Source organism: Culex quinquefasciatus, chromosome 3 (genome assembly GCF_015732765.1).
Source record: "Culex quinquefasciatus strain JHB chromosome 3, VPISU_Cqui_1.0_pri_paternal, whole genome shotgun sequence".
Lineage (NCBI taxonomy): Eukaryota > Metazoa > Arthropoda > Insecta > Diptera > Culicidae > Culex > Culex quinquefasciatus.
The window spans coordinates 115451457-115467468 of record NC_051863.1 but is presented as its reverse complement, the minus strand read 5'-3'; the positions used below and the strand labels follow the sequence as shown (position 1 = coordinate 115467468).

At 43.2% G+C, this 16012-nt stretch overlaps 2 protein-coding genes and 1 pseudogene across 2 annotated transcripts; 2 read left to right on the top strand and 1 right to left on the bottom strand.

Moving 5' to 3' along the window:
• The first annotated feature begins 832 nt into the window (after positions 1 to 832).
• On the top strand, positions 833 to 5426 carry LOC119770010 (probable serine/threonine-protein kinase kinX). Its single transcript, XM_038264038.1, has 3 exons — positions 833 to 1691; positions 3582 to 3755; positions 3843 to 5426. The coding sequence occupies exons 1-3, from the start codon at positions 1121 to 1123 to the stop codon at positions 5153 to 5155; spliced, it is 2058 nt and encodes a 685-aa protein (XP_038119966.1). The 5' UTR covers positions 833 to 1120; the 3' UTR covers positions 5156 to 5426.
• A 2325-nt stretch (positions 5427 to 7751) lies between these two features.
• LOC6040145 lies at positions 7752 to 8348 on the bottom strand (annotated as a pseudogene).
• Positions 8349 to 11541: 3193 nt separating this feature from the next.
• On the top strand, positions 11542 to 13854 carry LOC119770311 (cell wall protein DAN4-like). Its single transcript, XM_038264960.1, has 2 exons — positions 11542 to 13076; positions 13136 to 13854. Exons 1-2 carry the CDS (start codon positions 11571 to 11573, stop codon positions 13841 to 13843), a joined length of 2214 nt encoding a protein of 737 aa, XP_038120888.1. The 5' UTR covers positions 11542 to 11570; the 3' UTR covers positions 13844 to 13854.
• Positions 13855 to 16012: the final 2158 nt, after the last annotated feature.

Below are 16012 nucleotides of genomic sequence, written 5' to 3'. Positions count from 1 at the left end.
TATATGGACAAACTAATGATGCAAAATGGCTTCTTTGGGCATACCGAAGGCACCGAAAAAGTTTCAGTCGGATTAAAAAATACAGAAAAAATCGAATGACCGAAATCTCAGAGAATTGCTCAGTGGTAAAATTAAACATTTTTTCTGACATAAAAGGTGTAGATTTAATTTTACCATGATTTTTTACTGTGTACTTGCACGTTTTCCCTATCGTAAAGTAAATTCTATCATATCGTCGCTGTCGTGCTAACTTGTCGTACGTATATTTTTGACCAAATTGAGTTAAGAACGCCATTTTGACCTTCACAGATCCCCAAAATTTGATGTCAAACCTGCCTCAGAAATCTACGCAATACTTAGTTCCCTGAGAATCCCTGCTAATCTATTCCACTGACCACGATCCTCAGGCCGTCGTAATCATGTGCTTCGGAAGAAGACGGAGCGAGAGCGCGAGTGTGATCTTCCAAACCCGACGAGTCCCGAGGTCAGCTGACCAGGGAGGTCGACCGAAAGAGCACGACCCTGCGGGCCGGCGGTTGCCGAGATTCTTTTCACACCATCTCTCTCTCTCTCTCTCTCTCTCTCGCTCTTTCCTCTCCAAGACTGGCGGGCGCGCGCACTGATTGCATAGAACTTTGGCCTGACGGGCGACCACGATCGGCGGGAAGAGACGAACCGCGCCAACTAGCAGCAGCAGCAGCAAACGGCCCCGAACTAAAGGAAGAGAAGGTGGACTAGAGCGAGAGAAGGAAAGCCAAAAGGCGAAAAGAAGGAAGGAAAGAAAAAAATATAACGGGTCATCGGCTTACGACCAACGGTGATATAAAATCGAGCTTCTTTCTCATTTTACATTCAGTCGGAGACATTAATTGGCTAAGTGCAGATCGTCGTCGATCACCCACCAGCGAGCGAGGACGAGGCAGGGCAAAACCAAAGCATAACACTTGTAACATAACTATAATTTTTTTTTGTTGCGGAAGATTTTGGGCGAAAGTGTGATAGTGTGACGACTGATAGTGTGTAGGAACTGAACAAAATTTTAAGTTTTTAGTGAATTATTTGTGCCAAAATCCGCCTTCGACGATCTCGGACACGGATCTCGAAGCAGAATCTGCTGGAAATGAAAGTTCTCTTAATTTGTGCGTTAGCCTGTGTGGCGTTGAGTGGGGTCCTGAGTGCCTCGATCATCCGGGTAGCCCGCGAAGATGTAGTGGTGCCGATTGTGGAAGAGCTCATCAAGGAGGAAATCGTGTCGGAACTGCGCAAGGATGAGATCCCGGTCGCCGTCGAGGAGCAGCCCGCCAAGGAACAAGAGATCGCCGTCCAGGAGGAAACGGTCGTCCCGGTCGAAAGCCAGCGGTCGGTTGCCGAAGTCGTGCAGGTCGCCGAACCGGTGGCCATCGTTGCCGACGAGAAGGTAGTGGCCGTTGAAGAACCGGTCGCCGTCGTTGCCGTCGAGCAGGTCGCCAGCGTCGATTCTCTGCGCAGCGTTGAGCCCGTTGTGGCGGTCGAAACCCCGGTTGCGGTCGTTGTCAACGAGGTCGCCGAAGCCGTCGTTCCGGAAGCTGTCGTGGAAAAGGAAGTCGCTCCGGTTGACTCGCTGCGCAGTGTGGAACCAGTGGTCGAGGTTGTCGAGCCCGCCGTCGCCGTCGTTTTGGAGGATGTCAAGAAGGAGGAACCCGTCGTTGAAGGTGAGCGGGGTTTGGAGTGATCTTGAAGTGCTACTTGTAATGGGTCGAATTAAAATAAAATTTCGCATTTTTCAACTTTAATTTCATACGGGAAAACTTTAATGAAATGAAATGAAATGTGAGAATTAGTGAAATTTTCTCCCATACACTGAAATAAAAAAATAGTACCAAATTCCTTTATTCTAGGATTTTGCCTCTTTTTCTTATTTAGCAATCGGGTTTTTTGTATTACTTAATAAGGAAAGGAGCCAAAATTCCTAGAATTTAGGAATTTGGTACTTTTATTTTTTTTCAGTGTAGCCTCAAAAATAAAAAAATGTGTAAGTGCAAATTCTACTGAAAAAAATGTACTAACTCAGTTGATTTTATTCTAGAACTAAGTGCATTAGGTTTTTAGAAAATTCACGCTACAACCTTACACGCTTTATAAAAAATGTTTTTCATATAGATTAGTTTAAAATAACTATTTTTAATGTAAAATAACAAAAGTGAACCAAAATTAACCATTTAAGGATATACGGTCAAGATTTTACTGTATATCTCTTAAAAATTGAACATTCATTTTATTTTTTCTTATTATTTCGTTATCAGTTTTTTTCAAGATATATTTAAAAAGAACTTTAAAATTGGGATGGAAAAAATAACTAATAAATGTTTGAGGCTCTTATCCAAAAACAAATCGTCAGAAAACTGAATCAAATTCGTTTTTTTTCTCCAAATCTTGCATATTATATTATTAGTGGAACAAATTTGCTGTTTTTAATGTGCTCTTCATGCAAATATGGGTAGAATAATGCCCTTAATCCCATCAAATATGTTGGTAAAGTATTTGGTATAAAATAAAAGAAATAATTTGATATCTTATTGCCATTTTTGAGACATCTCTTTTCCTTTGTTTTAGAGGAAAAGCTTCTCATGTTTTGTTTTTTTAAGTTTATTTTTTCACTCGTTTTGAATTTCTACGTTCAAGAAACTATTATAATAATTTTTTTCTGATTATTGCTGCATTTTTAAGCTCATTACAAATGAGAAATTCCGGGACAACAGATTGGAAAAAGATTCATCGATATTTTGCAAATTTGTGTCAAAGGCAAAAAGTGTCATTCCACTTGCTTTTATTTGAAAACCGTAATTTTGTTTTTTTTTTGCCCCCGCTCTCGACTTTAGCAAAAGCCGAAAGCCTACCAGCCTCAACTATTATTCGTTTTTTTTTGCTTATTTTGAGTTTTCAAGTATTTTCTGATTTTTTTTTAAGATTTTCATCAGTTTATGACAACATTTATTTTAATTTTTCAACCCCTCCCCTCAATATTTGCTTAAGGAAAGCAGGTTATTTTTTAACAAATTCCTCCAAATTGAAATATTAATGAAAAAAAAAACTATTAAAATCGATTGTAGACTTGTTTTTCATGAATTTTGAAATGTTTATTTTGGTATGTGTAGTAAAAAAATCACTAATAGACTTTTGCAAAAATATTTATGTTCCACAAATCGGAAAAAAACGAAAAAGTTCAGAAGAAATATCAATTTGATTTATTATCATTTTGCACCTCAATAGTTTTTGTAAAATCATTCATAAATTATTTCATCAGCTCAGAAAATTCTACTGATCGTTTTGCGTGAATTATTTTTTGGATCTCAAGCAGTTTTCAACTTTTTTTCAAGCAGTTTTCAACCAAAAATGTTGCAAAAAAGACATTTTTAAGACATTTGCTGACAAATTACTTGAGTTATAGTTTGAGATGATTTGTGATCAAATAATTCCTTTAAATAATTGTTTGCTCAAATATAATGCATGAGAAGAGCATGAGAGACAGAAATAATTGTTTGCTGAAATATAATGATTTCAAATATTAATTATAACCTTTTATTAAATTTCCCCTTCAACAGTCGTCGAAGGTGCCGTCCGCTCTGCCCTGCCCGTGGTCGCCGAAGAAGAGAAGCCCGCCGAAGTTGTTGCTGACGCCGTCGCCACCGCTGTTGTCGAGAGCGAGAAGCCCGTCGAGGTTGTCAAGGAGGAAACCGTCGTGCCCGCCGTGAAGACCGTTGCCGAAGTCATTCTGGGTAAGTTGAGTTTTATCGACTTTGGTCTGCTCTTGAGAGGGCGCCGGTTATGACTGAACTGACCTTGAATTTACTTTTTTCCCGCAGCTGAAGCCGCCGCCGCCAAGGAGGTCGAAACCGTCAAGGAAGTCGAAGCCGTTAAGGAGGTGGAAGCCGCTCCCGTTGCCTCGCTGAAGAGCGTCGAGCCGGTCGTGGCCGTTGAGGAGCCCGTTGCCGTGGTTGCCAATGTCGTCGCCGATGAGGAGGAGAAGAAGGAGGAACCCGCCGTCGAGGCCCTGCGCAGCGTCCCAATCAAGCCGTTCGTCGAGATGGTCGAGGAAGCCAAGGCCGCCCAAGCCGATGTTGTCGTGGAGAAGGCCGTCGAGGATAAGGTGGTCGCGCCGGTTGAGTCGCTGCGTTCTGCTGCCCCGGAAGTTGGCGTGGAGGAGCCCGTTGCCGTTGCCGTTGTTGAGAAGGAACAGGTTGTCGAGAAGGTCGAAGAGCCGGTTGCTGAGGTGAAGAGTGCCATCGCTGCCGATGAGGTTGCCCCGGTTATTGCGGTTGAGGAGGAGAAGGTCCCGGTGCCGGAGATTGCCGTTGAGGAGAAGGTTGTTGCCGTCGTTGAGTCGCTCCGATCTGCCCTGCCTGTGGCCGTTGTGGATGAGCCCAAGGCTGTGGTTACGGAAGAGAAGATCAACGAGGTCGTCCCGGCTGTGAAGGCTGTTGAAGCTGAGAAGGTCGTGGAAGAGTCGGTTGATGCCGTCAAGGCCGTGCCAGTTGTCGAGGAAGTTGCTCCGGTTAAGGAAGGTGAACAGGATGTTGAACGTTCCGCTGATGTGAAGCAGGATACTCCCACGACCGCTCGCCCGAATCTGATCCAGCAGATCATCCAGCCCGTGAACAACCTGATCCAGAACAGCCCACTGGGACCAATCTTGAACCGTGGATCGACCACCACCACCACCACCACTACCACTAACCCGCTGGCCGGTGAGAACGGTGAAGCTGCTGCCGATGAGCAGGCTCCCGCTCCGACCACCACCGCTCCCAACGTGTTCCAGCAGATCGGCCAGAACATCCAGAACCTGCTGAACCCGAACGCCCAGAACGCTCAGAGCGCCGAAGGAAGCACCACTGCCCGGCCAAACATCATCCAGCAGGTGCAGACCGCTGTCGGATCGGTGTTCAACCGCCCATCCAGCAACGCCGAACAGCAGCCCAGCCAGCAGCAGGGACCCATCCAGAGTCTGGTGAACAACGTGCAGAACTTCTTCCGGCCGTCGACCGCCGCTGCCCCTGCCTCGGAGGCTGCCACTCCAGCGTCGGCCGCTTCCCCGCCGGTCGAGGATGCTCCCATCGAGGAGCAACAGCCCGCTGACGAAAGCTCCGCGCCTGCCGAAGAACAGCAATCTGCCGTCTGATTAAGTCCAACCCTGCACACTCACTTTAGTTAGGGTCTCTGTACTGTTTAAGCCATATCACACACACAAACACACCCATGAAACACTCACACAGAGACCGAATCCTTTCTTTTGCTAAAGGAACACGTCTCTGGTGTGAGTTTTTTTAAAACGAAAAAAAAAATCATCAAGTCAAATCATTTCGCTTGTATCGTCACGCCACACAAATTCTACGCGATAAAATTCCTTTCTTCGCACCCTGCCAGTTTCGTCCAGTTTCCCCCATGCGGAATCGCCTTCGTCAAGTTCTTGCCCGCCCAGGCGGGCACATGAAAGTTTACGGCCGCGATCGCGGAAACAAGCTCGAACCGGGTGCAGACGGAAGGTTGGTTTTATCACACCTAAGTTATTTATTTTAAAATGAATCGAAAATATTTATTTAATTGTGATGCCCCAAAAAACGAGACGAAAACACACACTGACAGACAAGCGAACACAACACACACTACCGAGCTCTGCCAAGAGATCAAACATCAAACGAAACTAAACAAAAAGTGAAAATGTAAAATTTTTGTAAAAAAGCCGAAAAAAATAATAAAATAAATAATGAAATCAAACGTGGTCGGTGTTATTGCCTCTCCGAAAGACCTTCGAATCGCGTTGTTGTCGCAGGAAATTGAAATAATTGCAGGTTGTTAGCTGAAACTTCTGTTCTCCTTTTAGGCCCGCCAAGTGCCCATTATTTCCCCGCCCCTGACGCTCCTCCCCCTCTTTGGCCCGATCATCCTGCCTTGATTGTATAACAAACCTGTGCGCTTCGCGCACGTAATCAAACACTCTTACTCTGCTTCGTTTTCGTCTTCCCCGAGCGTTTTCCTTTTTCGCGCGATCGTCGTTTCTTCGTCGATTTTCCTCTTCTCTTTGCGATCGCGAAGAACCTGGTCGCTCGCTGTTCAAGGTCAAGTTCAACGAAAGTGCTGGCTGCTTGCTTGCCTGCTTGATTTGTCTTCTGCTTGCTTCTTCGTAGGTTTGTGCAATTGCACAACAATTGTGCGTGTTGGTCGGCCCTTCGGGGAACGACCATATGATCATGTCGCCGTCGTAAATTACAGCCCCGCACGCCAACGGATTCCCATTATTTTTGCCTTCTCCTGCCGGGATGGATCGCAATCCGGGGGGGAACAGGATAATGGCCATAAACATAAATTACGCCGGGCGCGATTTGCGATCGCAGGGCCGGCGAACCCGCTCTATGTTGAGGTTAGTTTGTGTGTTCGCATAAATATCAGGTAGGACGACGAAGGGAAGAGAGATTTTCCATTAGTTTAGAGTTATTGCGGTTCAAGTTCAGCCATCGAAGGAGCGAGCAGAGCCAATCTTCAAGAAGGTTGGGAATGGGTTAAGGAAACTTGCAGAAAAGGGCTTGATTGCTTCTGGTGATATTTTCCAGGAAGATGGCATGTTTATGATTGAGTTACATGTTGATATTAAAAGGGATCTAAGTTCATTGAACTTATGTGAGATTGCCATTATGTTGAAGCGAGTTGTGGTGCTGTGATTTCAAAAATGAAGTTATGTTTTAACATGCATATTTAAACTTGATCGATTTAACGAATCTTTTTTGCGGTTGACCTTACACAGGTAGGCCTGGCCATTGTAGAGACGGATGCTGAAAATGATTAACCCAGCATACTCCATGATACATTCGAAATAAGACACCTACACAGAAAAAAAAAATTCGGTAAATTTACATCATTTATGATGTACCAAAAGTGCACGTCATTAATGATGCGAAATTACATCAAATTCATTGTAAATTTAAATGCCATCCGATTTAATCGTGCCGAACAAATAGCGCTTCAGAAAATGTAAATTTCCGATGAAATCTACGTAAATTTACCGAAGCCAAATTTTTTTTTGCCCCGTTGAATCTAGAATCTGATGTAATTTTCAAACGTTTTTGTAAATCATGGTTCAAATAGATAAAATTCTACCTCATTTTGGACATAGTTTGACTGCCAATAATAAACCACATATTGATCAATAATAAAGTTAATATGTCTGTACTGCTAAACAACACAAAACGTTTGAAAATTACAACAAAGTATAGAATCAACGGAGCAGTGAACATTTCTTTTCAACAACAACAAAAACTTAACTGTCGACCTTACGCAAGGTTCTTAAAAAGGAGGTGATTTTACAATACGGAATGTACTCACCTGTAAATAACTTCGAAAAGGACGATCCGCGAATCCAGCTTCCAGCTCTGAGTTTGGCGAAGAGGACCAGCTGCGAGATAAGTAACGGGCAGAAATGGCCAAATTGGGCCAGATGCTGGCTGCTGGCGATAAGTCAACGCTGCCATGTACTGAAGGAGAAGCGACGAAAACGGACGCCCGGCGTGCCCAGCAGGATCAGGGAGTAACTTTTCCGAAAGCAAGGCTATAATCAGAACCATCTGCCGGAACCGTTTCGGCGCGTTGACATCGAGACCGAGTACTTTTTGAATGACTACACCCAGGTCGACCAGGAAACGTTCATTTCGCTGTGCTGGACAAATATCAAATCCTTTCTGAAGACGAATTCGGAACTATTCAAACAACGAAGTGGCGTCGACATCTTAACCATTAAAGTGTTTTTATATTTCCTTGTTTGATGGAATATTCTAGTTCCCACACAAGCAAGAAAGCATCCCCTTGCAGCTGTCCCCCGGAACAAGGCGACAACAACAACGACAGCCACCCAGCAGCATCCGCACCCAAGCAGAGAGCGCTTACTTCTTGACGGCCTGTCCGACCTTGGCCTTCTTGGTTCCGCGCACCTTCTTCATACGGTTCTTGCGTTCCTTGCGCTGCTTGCGGGTCATCTTCTTCTTCTCGTACAGTCCGTGGCGGCCCAGTCGGTGCTTGGGTTCGAACTTCTTGGCGTTGTCCAGGGTGTCGTAGATGAGCCCGAAGCCGGTCGACTTGCCGCCGCCAAAGTTGTTCTTGAAGCCGAACACGAACATCCGGGGTGACCTTGTACATGGCGGCCAGCTTGTCGCGGATCTTCATCTTCGAGACCGAGGCCAGACCCGGGTGCAGCAAGTCGCAGATCATCTGCTTGCGGCACAACAGCCGGTTGGTCATGAAACGGCGGGTACGAATCGTCGCGGTCGACATCTTGGCGGTCCTTTTTAGCAGACAGAGGAAAAATCCACACGTTCTGGCACGGCACTTTAGCGTAAAAGCTGAAACCTAGAATGACATTAAATTTAGTTGTAGGGAGATTAGGTAGCAATCTCGCGCGTAACTCACCAAGGTCGGCGCCTAAATGACAAGAGGTTCCAGCGAAAATCGGTTTGGATCGGTTGCCGGGCTGGCCAGTTTGAGATCAAAAACCTGGACTGCATTATGAATGACTGCAAAATTGAAAATTGCGGGTTTTGTTTACATTCAAAGCTTTGACGTTTACTCTCAATGACCTGCTGCGCTAGTAGACTGGTATGTGAGGAAATGTCGGATTTGTTGTCGGAGTCAGGGATGCCAGATAATCAAATTGCCGAAACAGCTGCAAAAAAACTGCAGACTGCCGTCTAAATAAAGAAAAAAGAAGAAATCATATGAATAATGAATATGCTTTTCCATCGAGTACGTAATGTTGATTTATCTGCACCTTGACGTTTATTTTCGTCTTTCTACAATCATTTTCAACTGAAACACTAAACCATTAAGTAGCTTTATAAGAATTGTGCAGGTTTGATTTTTTTCAAGGTTTTTCAAAACCTTGATATTAAGGAAAAAAAACAAACCATGGGTGAGAGATTGAAATAGGGTCAACCAAAACTTTCAAAATATTTTTTCTAATTCAATAAAGTTGACGATTCCAAGAATAATATTACAATATTTTTGCTTTTTGTCAGTACCTGGATACCCCAAACTAAAAAAGGATTCAAAAACACCGAAAAAACATTTAAAAAAAATTTCTTTTCAAAATAATAGAAACCACAAAATAACGAGTTTCTATCGGTATTGTTGTTTCTGATATTTGAAAAAAAAAAGTTCTTACTAAATGTACTTGTGTTTTCAAAAAAAAAGTTTTGTTTTTATATTTCGAAAATTGTGGTGACATTACATGTTGAACAATTCTTTTATAAGTTAAATGTGGCTAATGAAAAATCGTTGAGATCCAGAATTTCAACATTTCAATTGAAAAAAAAATGGAAAATGTTTTAAGCTTCCGTATAGTTAACCTGCAATCATTATTTTCAAAAACGAAACAACATTTATTTATTTCATCGAAAATTCACTTAAATTCAAATTATTTTTAATAAACCCAAACATGCTCAAATGATTTAAAGTGCAAAGGAATGCATATTTAATTAATTTCAGCTGAATGCTCTTAAATTTAATTTTTAACTTTTGAAAATATATTTTTGCTCCTGGTTTTCGAGTAAATTTTTTAATAATGGTGGAGGGTGGGTTGATCGACGAAAGCTTTGTAAAATATTTGCTGCAAACTTGATCGCGGGCCATACTTTGGGCACCCCTGATTTACATCTACGGATTCACCCTATTAAAAAGTTTTTTACGGAATTAACATAAGACTTTCAGACCATATTGCGAAATTAGGTCAATATCGAAGACATTTCTAATAAATTGAATTACCCTAATTAAAACCAGTAAAATAATTCCCTTCTGCAGTAACTCCGACAAATTCCAGCATATACCTTGAAAAGTTTATACCCTTGCCACTTGTCAAGTTGCACCTGGCAACACGACAAACATTTCAAAGAGCCACAATGAAGTGAAATAAAACAGTCTATCTCGCTCACATCTTTGAGAAAAGACATCTAAACAAGCGAGATGCATTTTTTTAGCCTGGGGATACGCCCAAGTGAAGTATTTGCGGTGAAATCGTTTGGTAAAAATGTAAGTCTAAAAGGGAAACAAAACAATATACAATAATTGTGAAAAAAAAGTCGCGTGAGAGCATCTGATCTGAAAACCCTCTTCCGGGATTCTAGGTGTCGGACCATCAAAGTGCTGTAAAGATGTTTATCCGCTTCCTGCAGCAGGGCAAGCTGGTCAACGTAGACAGCTCGTCGAGTACGCCAATCTTGAAAAAATCCGGAATATCCTGGGAGACTCGACCGTGTGATACGAGACGGATTCATACTTTAGAGTGGACATGAGTGAAGAGGTGATTGACCAGCCAAAGATGCAAATCGGAAACGGAACGTCCTCTACTTACCTGGTTCTGCAGAAAATGGTAGACACTGAGAAAAGGACTAAGAAACTCCGTTGCAATCAGGACCAAGGTGTTTCATTCAAGTACCATCATCAAGAAACTTCCGTGAATCCGAGATTGGCAGTCCGGATCAAATCTCACGTCGAAAGTGGTAGGTAACAAAATCAAAAATGTGTTCTGCAAAAGGAAAAATGAAAAAATACTCACCAAAATCAACAGCTGGAAGACGCCAATTTCCTTCCACTTCCACTTCCTTCCGAAAAGAATTCGCGATTAAGATATTCTCTAGGCGAAACGCGTTTTGGTTCAAATGTTCCGGTGAATGTCACCGGACTCTGGATTCAAAAAGTGTCCCCACCATCGATAAAGATTGCCAATTTCACCATAACAGTGGTCCGCCGTAAAGAAACTTACATTTACGAGCAACCGAACCGACCCGCGGCAGCACACAATTGTTTTGATTTTGCTAAGTGTCAAACACAAAAGTAAGGAAAAATTTAGGATTTTACAACATTTTAGCATTTACATGAAACGTTTTTAAATGTTTTTCACAGTTTACATGTTTTTCATCCATTCAAATTTGTGGGTTTTCGTTAACATTTTTTTCATTTACGTAAGATTCACCGGTTACGTACAATCTCATTTTACATGATGGGTGTTTAAATGACATTCAACCATTTACATCGGATTTCAAATTTACATAAAGCGATTTTACGTCCAAAACAATGTTTCCGTGTCGGGTAATTTTACACTTTTTTTTCTGTGTAGGGTAGTTGGATTCAATAAGATTTTATGCCAATTTTCAAAATAATTGTAAACAGGTTTGTGATGAAGTCTATAAAATCTATATAATTCTAGAGCTGACGCAGCCTTTGACGTACTTATCATCGAACCCAAAGGAAATTTTATCTTCAACTTGCCTCTACACCTCGCTCTACACCCCTTCTGACGGCCATCGACAGTAGCCGATAAGGCTTCCAACTTCCAATAACTGACCAAGGGAAGTTTTCTCTGCCGACCATCACGTTGAAGTTCAATGCTGACGTGAAGTACCATGCTGTTGACCATGTTATCACTTGTTTCTGTCTGTTTTTTTGATATCAACAAAGGTGTGACGAGAACATTTTGGCAGAATTTTGATGATTTGCGCCGCTGGTGAGCAGTCTGTTTAGATAGTTTGCGGAACTTGCACGTCAAGATTAGTAAAATGTGGTTAGGTTTGAGGCTTGTTGTGTTGCTAGTGGTTATTACAAGCGTGAAACACGTTTCCACGGCAGATGCCATTTGTGAACGAATAGATTTCAATGATTTCAGATCTTTGAAGATATATCAGTGCTCGGGCACATACAGAGAGATTTTGCGACTATCTGCCTATGGCTCGTCGTCCAAGTTCACCTCATACCGTCCAAACGTAGTGTACTACTTGTCTAATGTCGTTCCGGGCATCAGTTGTTGTGAAACAATTGAAAGTTTCTTCGTGAATGCCTTCACTGAGATTCGCATGATTTATCAGCTATCGTTCCGCACCACCTCTTCCCTAACCGTAAGACTGCTGGATTTAGATCAAAAGGATTCTCGAGGAAATCCGGCCGTGGCACAAATTTGGTCCACACAAACGGCCACCGCAACGTGGAGTTTATTTTTGGGACGAGTGGAAAAAGAAATCAAACGAGCACTGATACAGATCGAAGTTGATATGAGTACCGAGGGTAGCATTGCTATCGAGTACTTGACGGTGTTCAATCCACTGGTGCTGGAAGAGTTCTGCATGCAACTGGACGAGTTTTATGTTCCTCCTTCGACGACTAGCACCGCTCGACCTACCACCACAATTAGTCGAACTACCACGAGAAGGACTACCACGCGGAGAGCAACATCAACTACCACTACGGAAGTCCCAACAACAACAACCACAACAGAAGCTCCAACGACTACAACAACAACTACAACAGAAGCTCCAACAACGACGACAACAACAGAAGCTCCAACAACAACAACAACCACAAAAGCTCCTACAACGACTACAACAACAGAAACTCCAATAACGACGACAACACCAGAGGCTCCAATTACGACGACATCAACGGAAACTCCAACAACGACGACAACAACAGAAGCTTCAACAACGACAACAACAACAGAGGCTCAAATTACGACGACAACTCCTGTAGCTCCGACAACGACGACAACAATAGAAACTCCAAGGACTACAACAACAACAAAAGCTCCAACAACGACGACAACAACAACAGAGCCTCCAATGACGACGTCAACAATAACATCAACAACAAAAGCTGCAACAAGAACAACAGAAATTCCAACAACATTACGTACAACACCGACATCAACAACAACTGCAACCGAAACAAATACTACTCCAGTGTTTCCAACTACCTTGGAACCAATTTCGAGTATCTCAACAATTCTGGAATCAACAACTGGTGATTTCACCACTATAACGACATCAGTTCCTACAACATCGACACCTTCCCTCCCCGAGACAACTACAACACAGCTATCAACAACAGAAAGCACAACCGAATCAACCCAGGCACAGTCTACTCGGACCACATCGTCAACCCGACGTACCCGAACTACAACGCGAAGAACAACACCGACACCCGTTCCAGAAACATCGACAGTGGAACCAACGACAACCACCTCTACAACGGCAGAGCTGCATGAATCGACAACAACACCGCTGTTGACCACGGTAAGAGACGATTCCGCCTGTAAGATTACTCAAACTGATAAAGTTCTCCAATCATGCAGCCTACTGTGGAAGAAACAACAACCGTTGTTTACACGACGCAACAGCCTACTCGGACGAGCTCATCAACACGTCGTACGAAAACACCTACGACTACGTTGCCGACAACCAGCTGGACTTCTACGATTTCATTCAACAGTACGACTAGCCTGCAGGAAACAACGCTGACCACCGGTGGGCAACATGTTTCGACGACTTTGCCGCCTACGACAATGTGGATCGTAACGACTCCACAGCCTACTCAGCTGGGCACTGTTCGCCCATCGTTGCTGTTCTACCGAGATCCGGCAGCCTACAACGAATCCAAAGCCATCTGGAGTTCGCTGACCGGGATCTTTCTGATGCTGCTCGTTCTGTTTGCCGCATTGGGAGTGTACTGGTACGTAACCCGTCAACACACGGCTATCCCAATTGGCCGCGAGCTCGAACTCTCCGAAGTGCAACCAAGCGAAGATTTCTGCTCCAGAAGCATACACCAGCACGTAAATCCATTCGCACAGCGGAACTTCCAGCATCGACAGCTGATGCAACGAAGCCAGCAGCTGCGCCAGGAGGAGAGCATCCGTTCTACGACCAGCGATAACAGCAGCTACTTCCGGAACGCGCGCCGAAACACGAAGGAACCCATACTAAGCTCGGTCAGCCGACCCTTCTCGCTCGCGGAAGAGATCAAGAAGGCTCGTCTGAAGACTCGGTTGAATAAATTTTAGCGACCGTTGAACTAAACCCCGACTAATTCCTCAATCATCGCTCTCCATTAATCGGTAGCAAAAACGGTCATCCGATGCGGTCGTAAAGCACTGGAACCACCTCCAGGTGACAAATCGATTGTTTATGCAAATAACTTTCATCTCCGCTTTTGGGCGCTAAACGTGCCAAAATTATCGCCTCATCCGAAATGTCAGCGACAGAAATTGCCAGATCCCGGCAACGAAAGTGTGAAATTTGGCCATTTCTTCGTCGCACGGGGAAGATCCAAACGCTGAACTCCTTTCGCTTTCGATCGACGACGACGACGACGTCTTCGCCGACGGACAAATAAGTTATTCAATCCGTGAAATCGTTAAACAAACGATAAAAGTCAAACAAATGCGCTGCGACGGCCCCGTCTTGGGCACTTGATCGCGGCGATCGGTTCAGCTCTAGTTTAGGCCTAACGACGCGTTGTTCCGAGAATTGTGCGTCATGAGGGTGCGGACAATGATGGTCGGTTTTGGGAGTGCTTCTGGTATGGTGGCGTTGGATACGCACGCGTCTGGTTGAATGGTTTAGAACATTTCTAGATCAGTCGTAGTCTTCACTTCATAAACAATAAAACTGATTTCAAATATACAATTGTTTAAAGTACAATTGGTGAACACAGCGAAATTGTTAAATACTGTTGATTGGCAAAATGTTCAAATGTATGTAGCTATTTCAAACTAACTCGTTAGGGGTGGAATCGATATCATGAACATTTTTGTGTTGCTTTTAAAATTTCATCCAGAGATTTTTTTGGACCCCAAACCAAAAAGATATGCACAATGGTGTAAAGTCTCTATAATAAAACAAAAAAAAAAATGATATGTTGCTGACATTTTTTTTCCTTATAACTAGATATCACTATATTGAGAAGTTAACAAATTTATATTTTTGTTAAATCTGTTTTAAAACCAACATCATTTTTGTATAGAGGAGAAAAGCAACTCGCGACAAGGCTAGAAATTTTGACAGGTATGATTTTCATAAAATATTCGCCTCCTTTTCTCTCCCACAGAAAACTGAGGACAATAAAGGAGAAAAGCAACTCGCGACAAAATTTTGAGGCTAGGAATTTTGACAGGTATGATTTTCATAAAGTATTCGCCTCCTTTTCTCTCCCACAGAAAACCTGGGAACGAGGTAGCTGTCAAACTAGGCAAAAATGTTAAAGTCACTCACAAAATGACCTTTGAGTGATTTGAATTCATTTCTGACGTCACGATTTTCTCCTCTATAGGCAAGAAAACCGTGACGTAGCTAATGAACTCAAATCACTCAAAGTTCATTTTGTGAGTGCCATTTGAGTGGTTTGACAGGTGTCAAATCGGGACTTAGCATTTTTTTTTTTTGAATTTGAATTTGCTTCCGATTGCGCGAAACGTCATAATATAAGTTTTTTTTCCGTATTAGTGCCCGTGTGCTTGTCCGTGCTTCTGGCCGTGTTCGTGTACGTGCACCTGACCAAGTAGTTGCCTGTTCCTGGTCGTTCCCGTTCTCTAGACCGTGTCCTTTTCCGGACTCCTGCCCGTGTTCATGCCCGTGCTTCTGACGGTTTTCGTGTGACTTGCCGTGTAGGTGCCTGTTCCTGGCCATTCCCGTGGCCGTATCCTTGCCGTGTTCCTGGTCGTGTTTGTGTCCATGCGAAACGGACCAACCGGAACAAAATTATAATTTTAAATGCTAAGCGGAACTGACACCTGTCAAAAAGTTCATTCGGTTGTTTACCTTTGAGGTTAAGTTCCGCGCTTTTCTCCTTTATAGAGGAGAAAATCGTGATGAACTCAAATCACTCAAAGTTCATTTTGTGAGTGACTTTAACATTTTGGCCTAGTTTGACAGCTACATTATAGAGAAGAAAATCGTGACGTCAGAAATGAACTCAAATCACTCAAAGTTCATTTTGTGAGTGACTTTAACATTTTTGCCTAGTTTGACAGCTACCTCGTTCCCAGGTTTTCTGTGGGAGAGAAAAGGAGGTGAATACTTTATGAAAATCATACCTGTCAAAATTCCTAGCCTCAAAATTTTGTCGCGAGTTGCTTTTCTCATCACTTTTTGGTCACTAAAATGCAAATATCTCGGCTTTGCGTGGACATTAATTGAATGTTAAAAAAGCAAAATGATCTTCGTGCAATTTC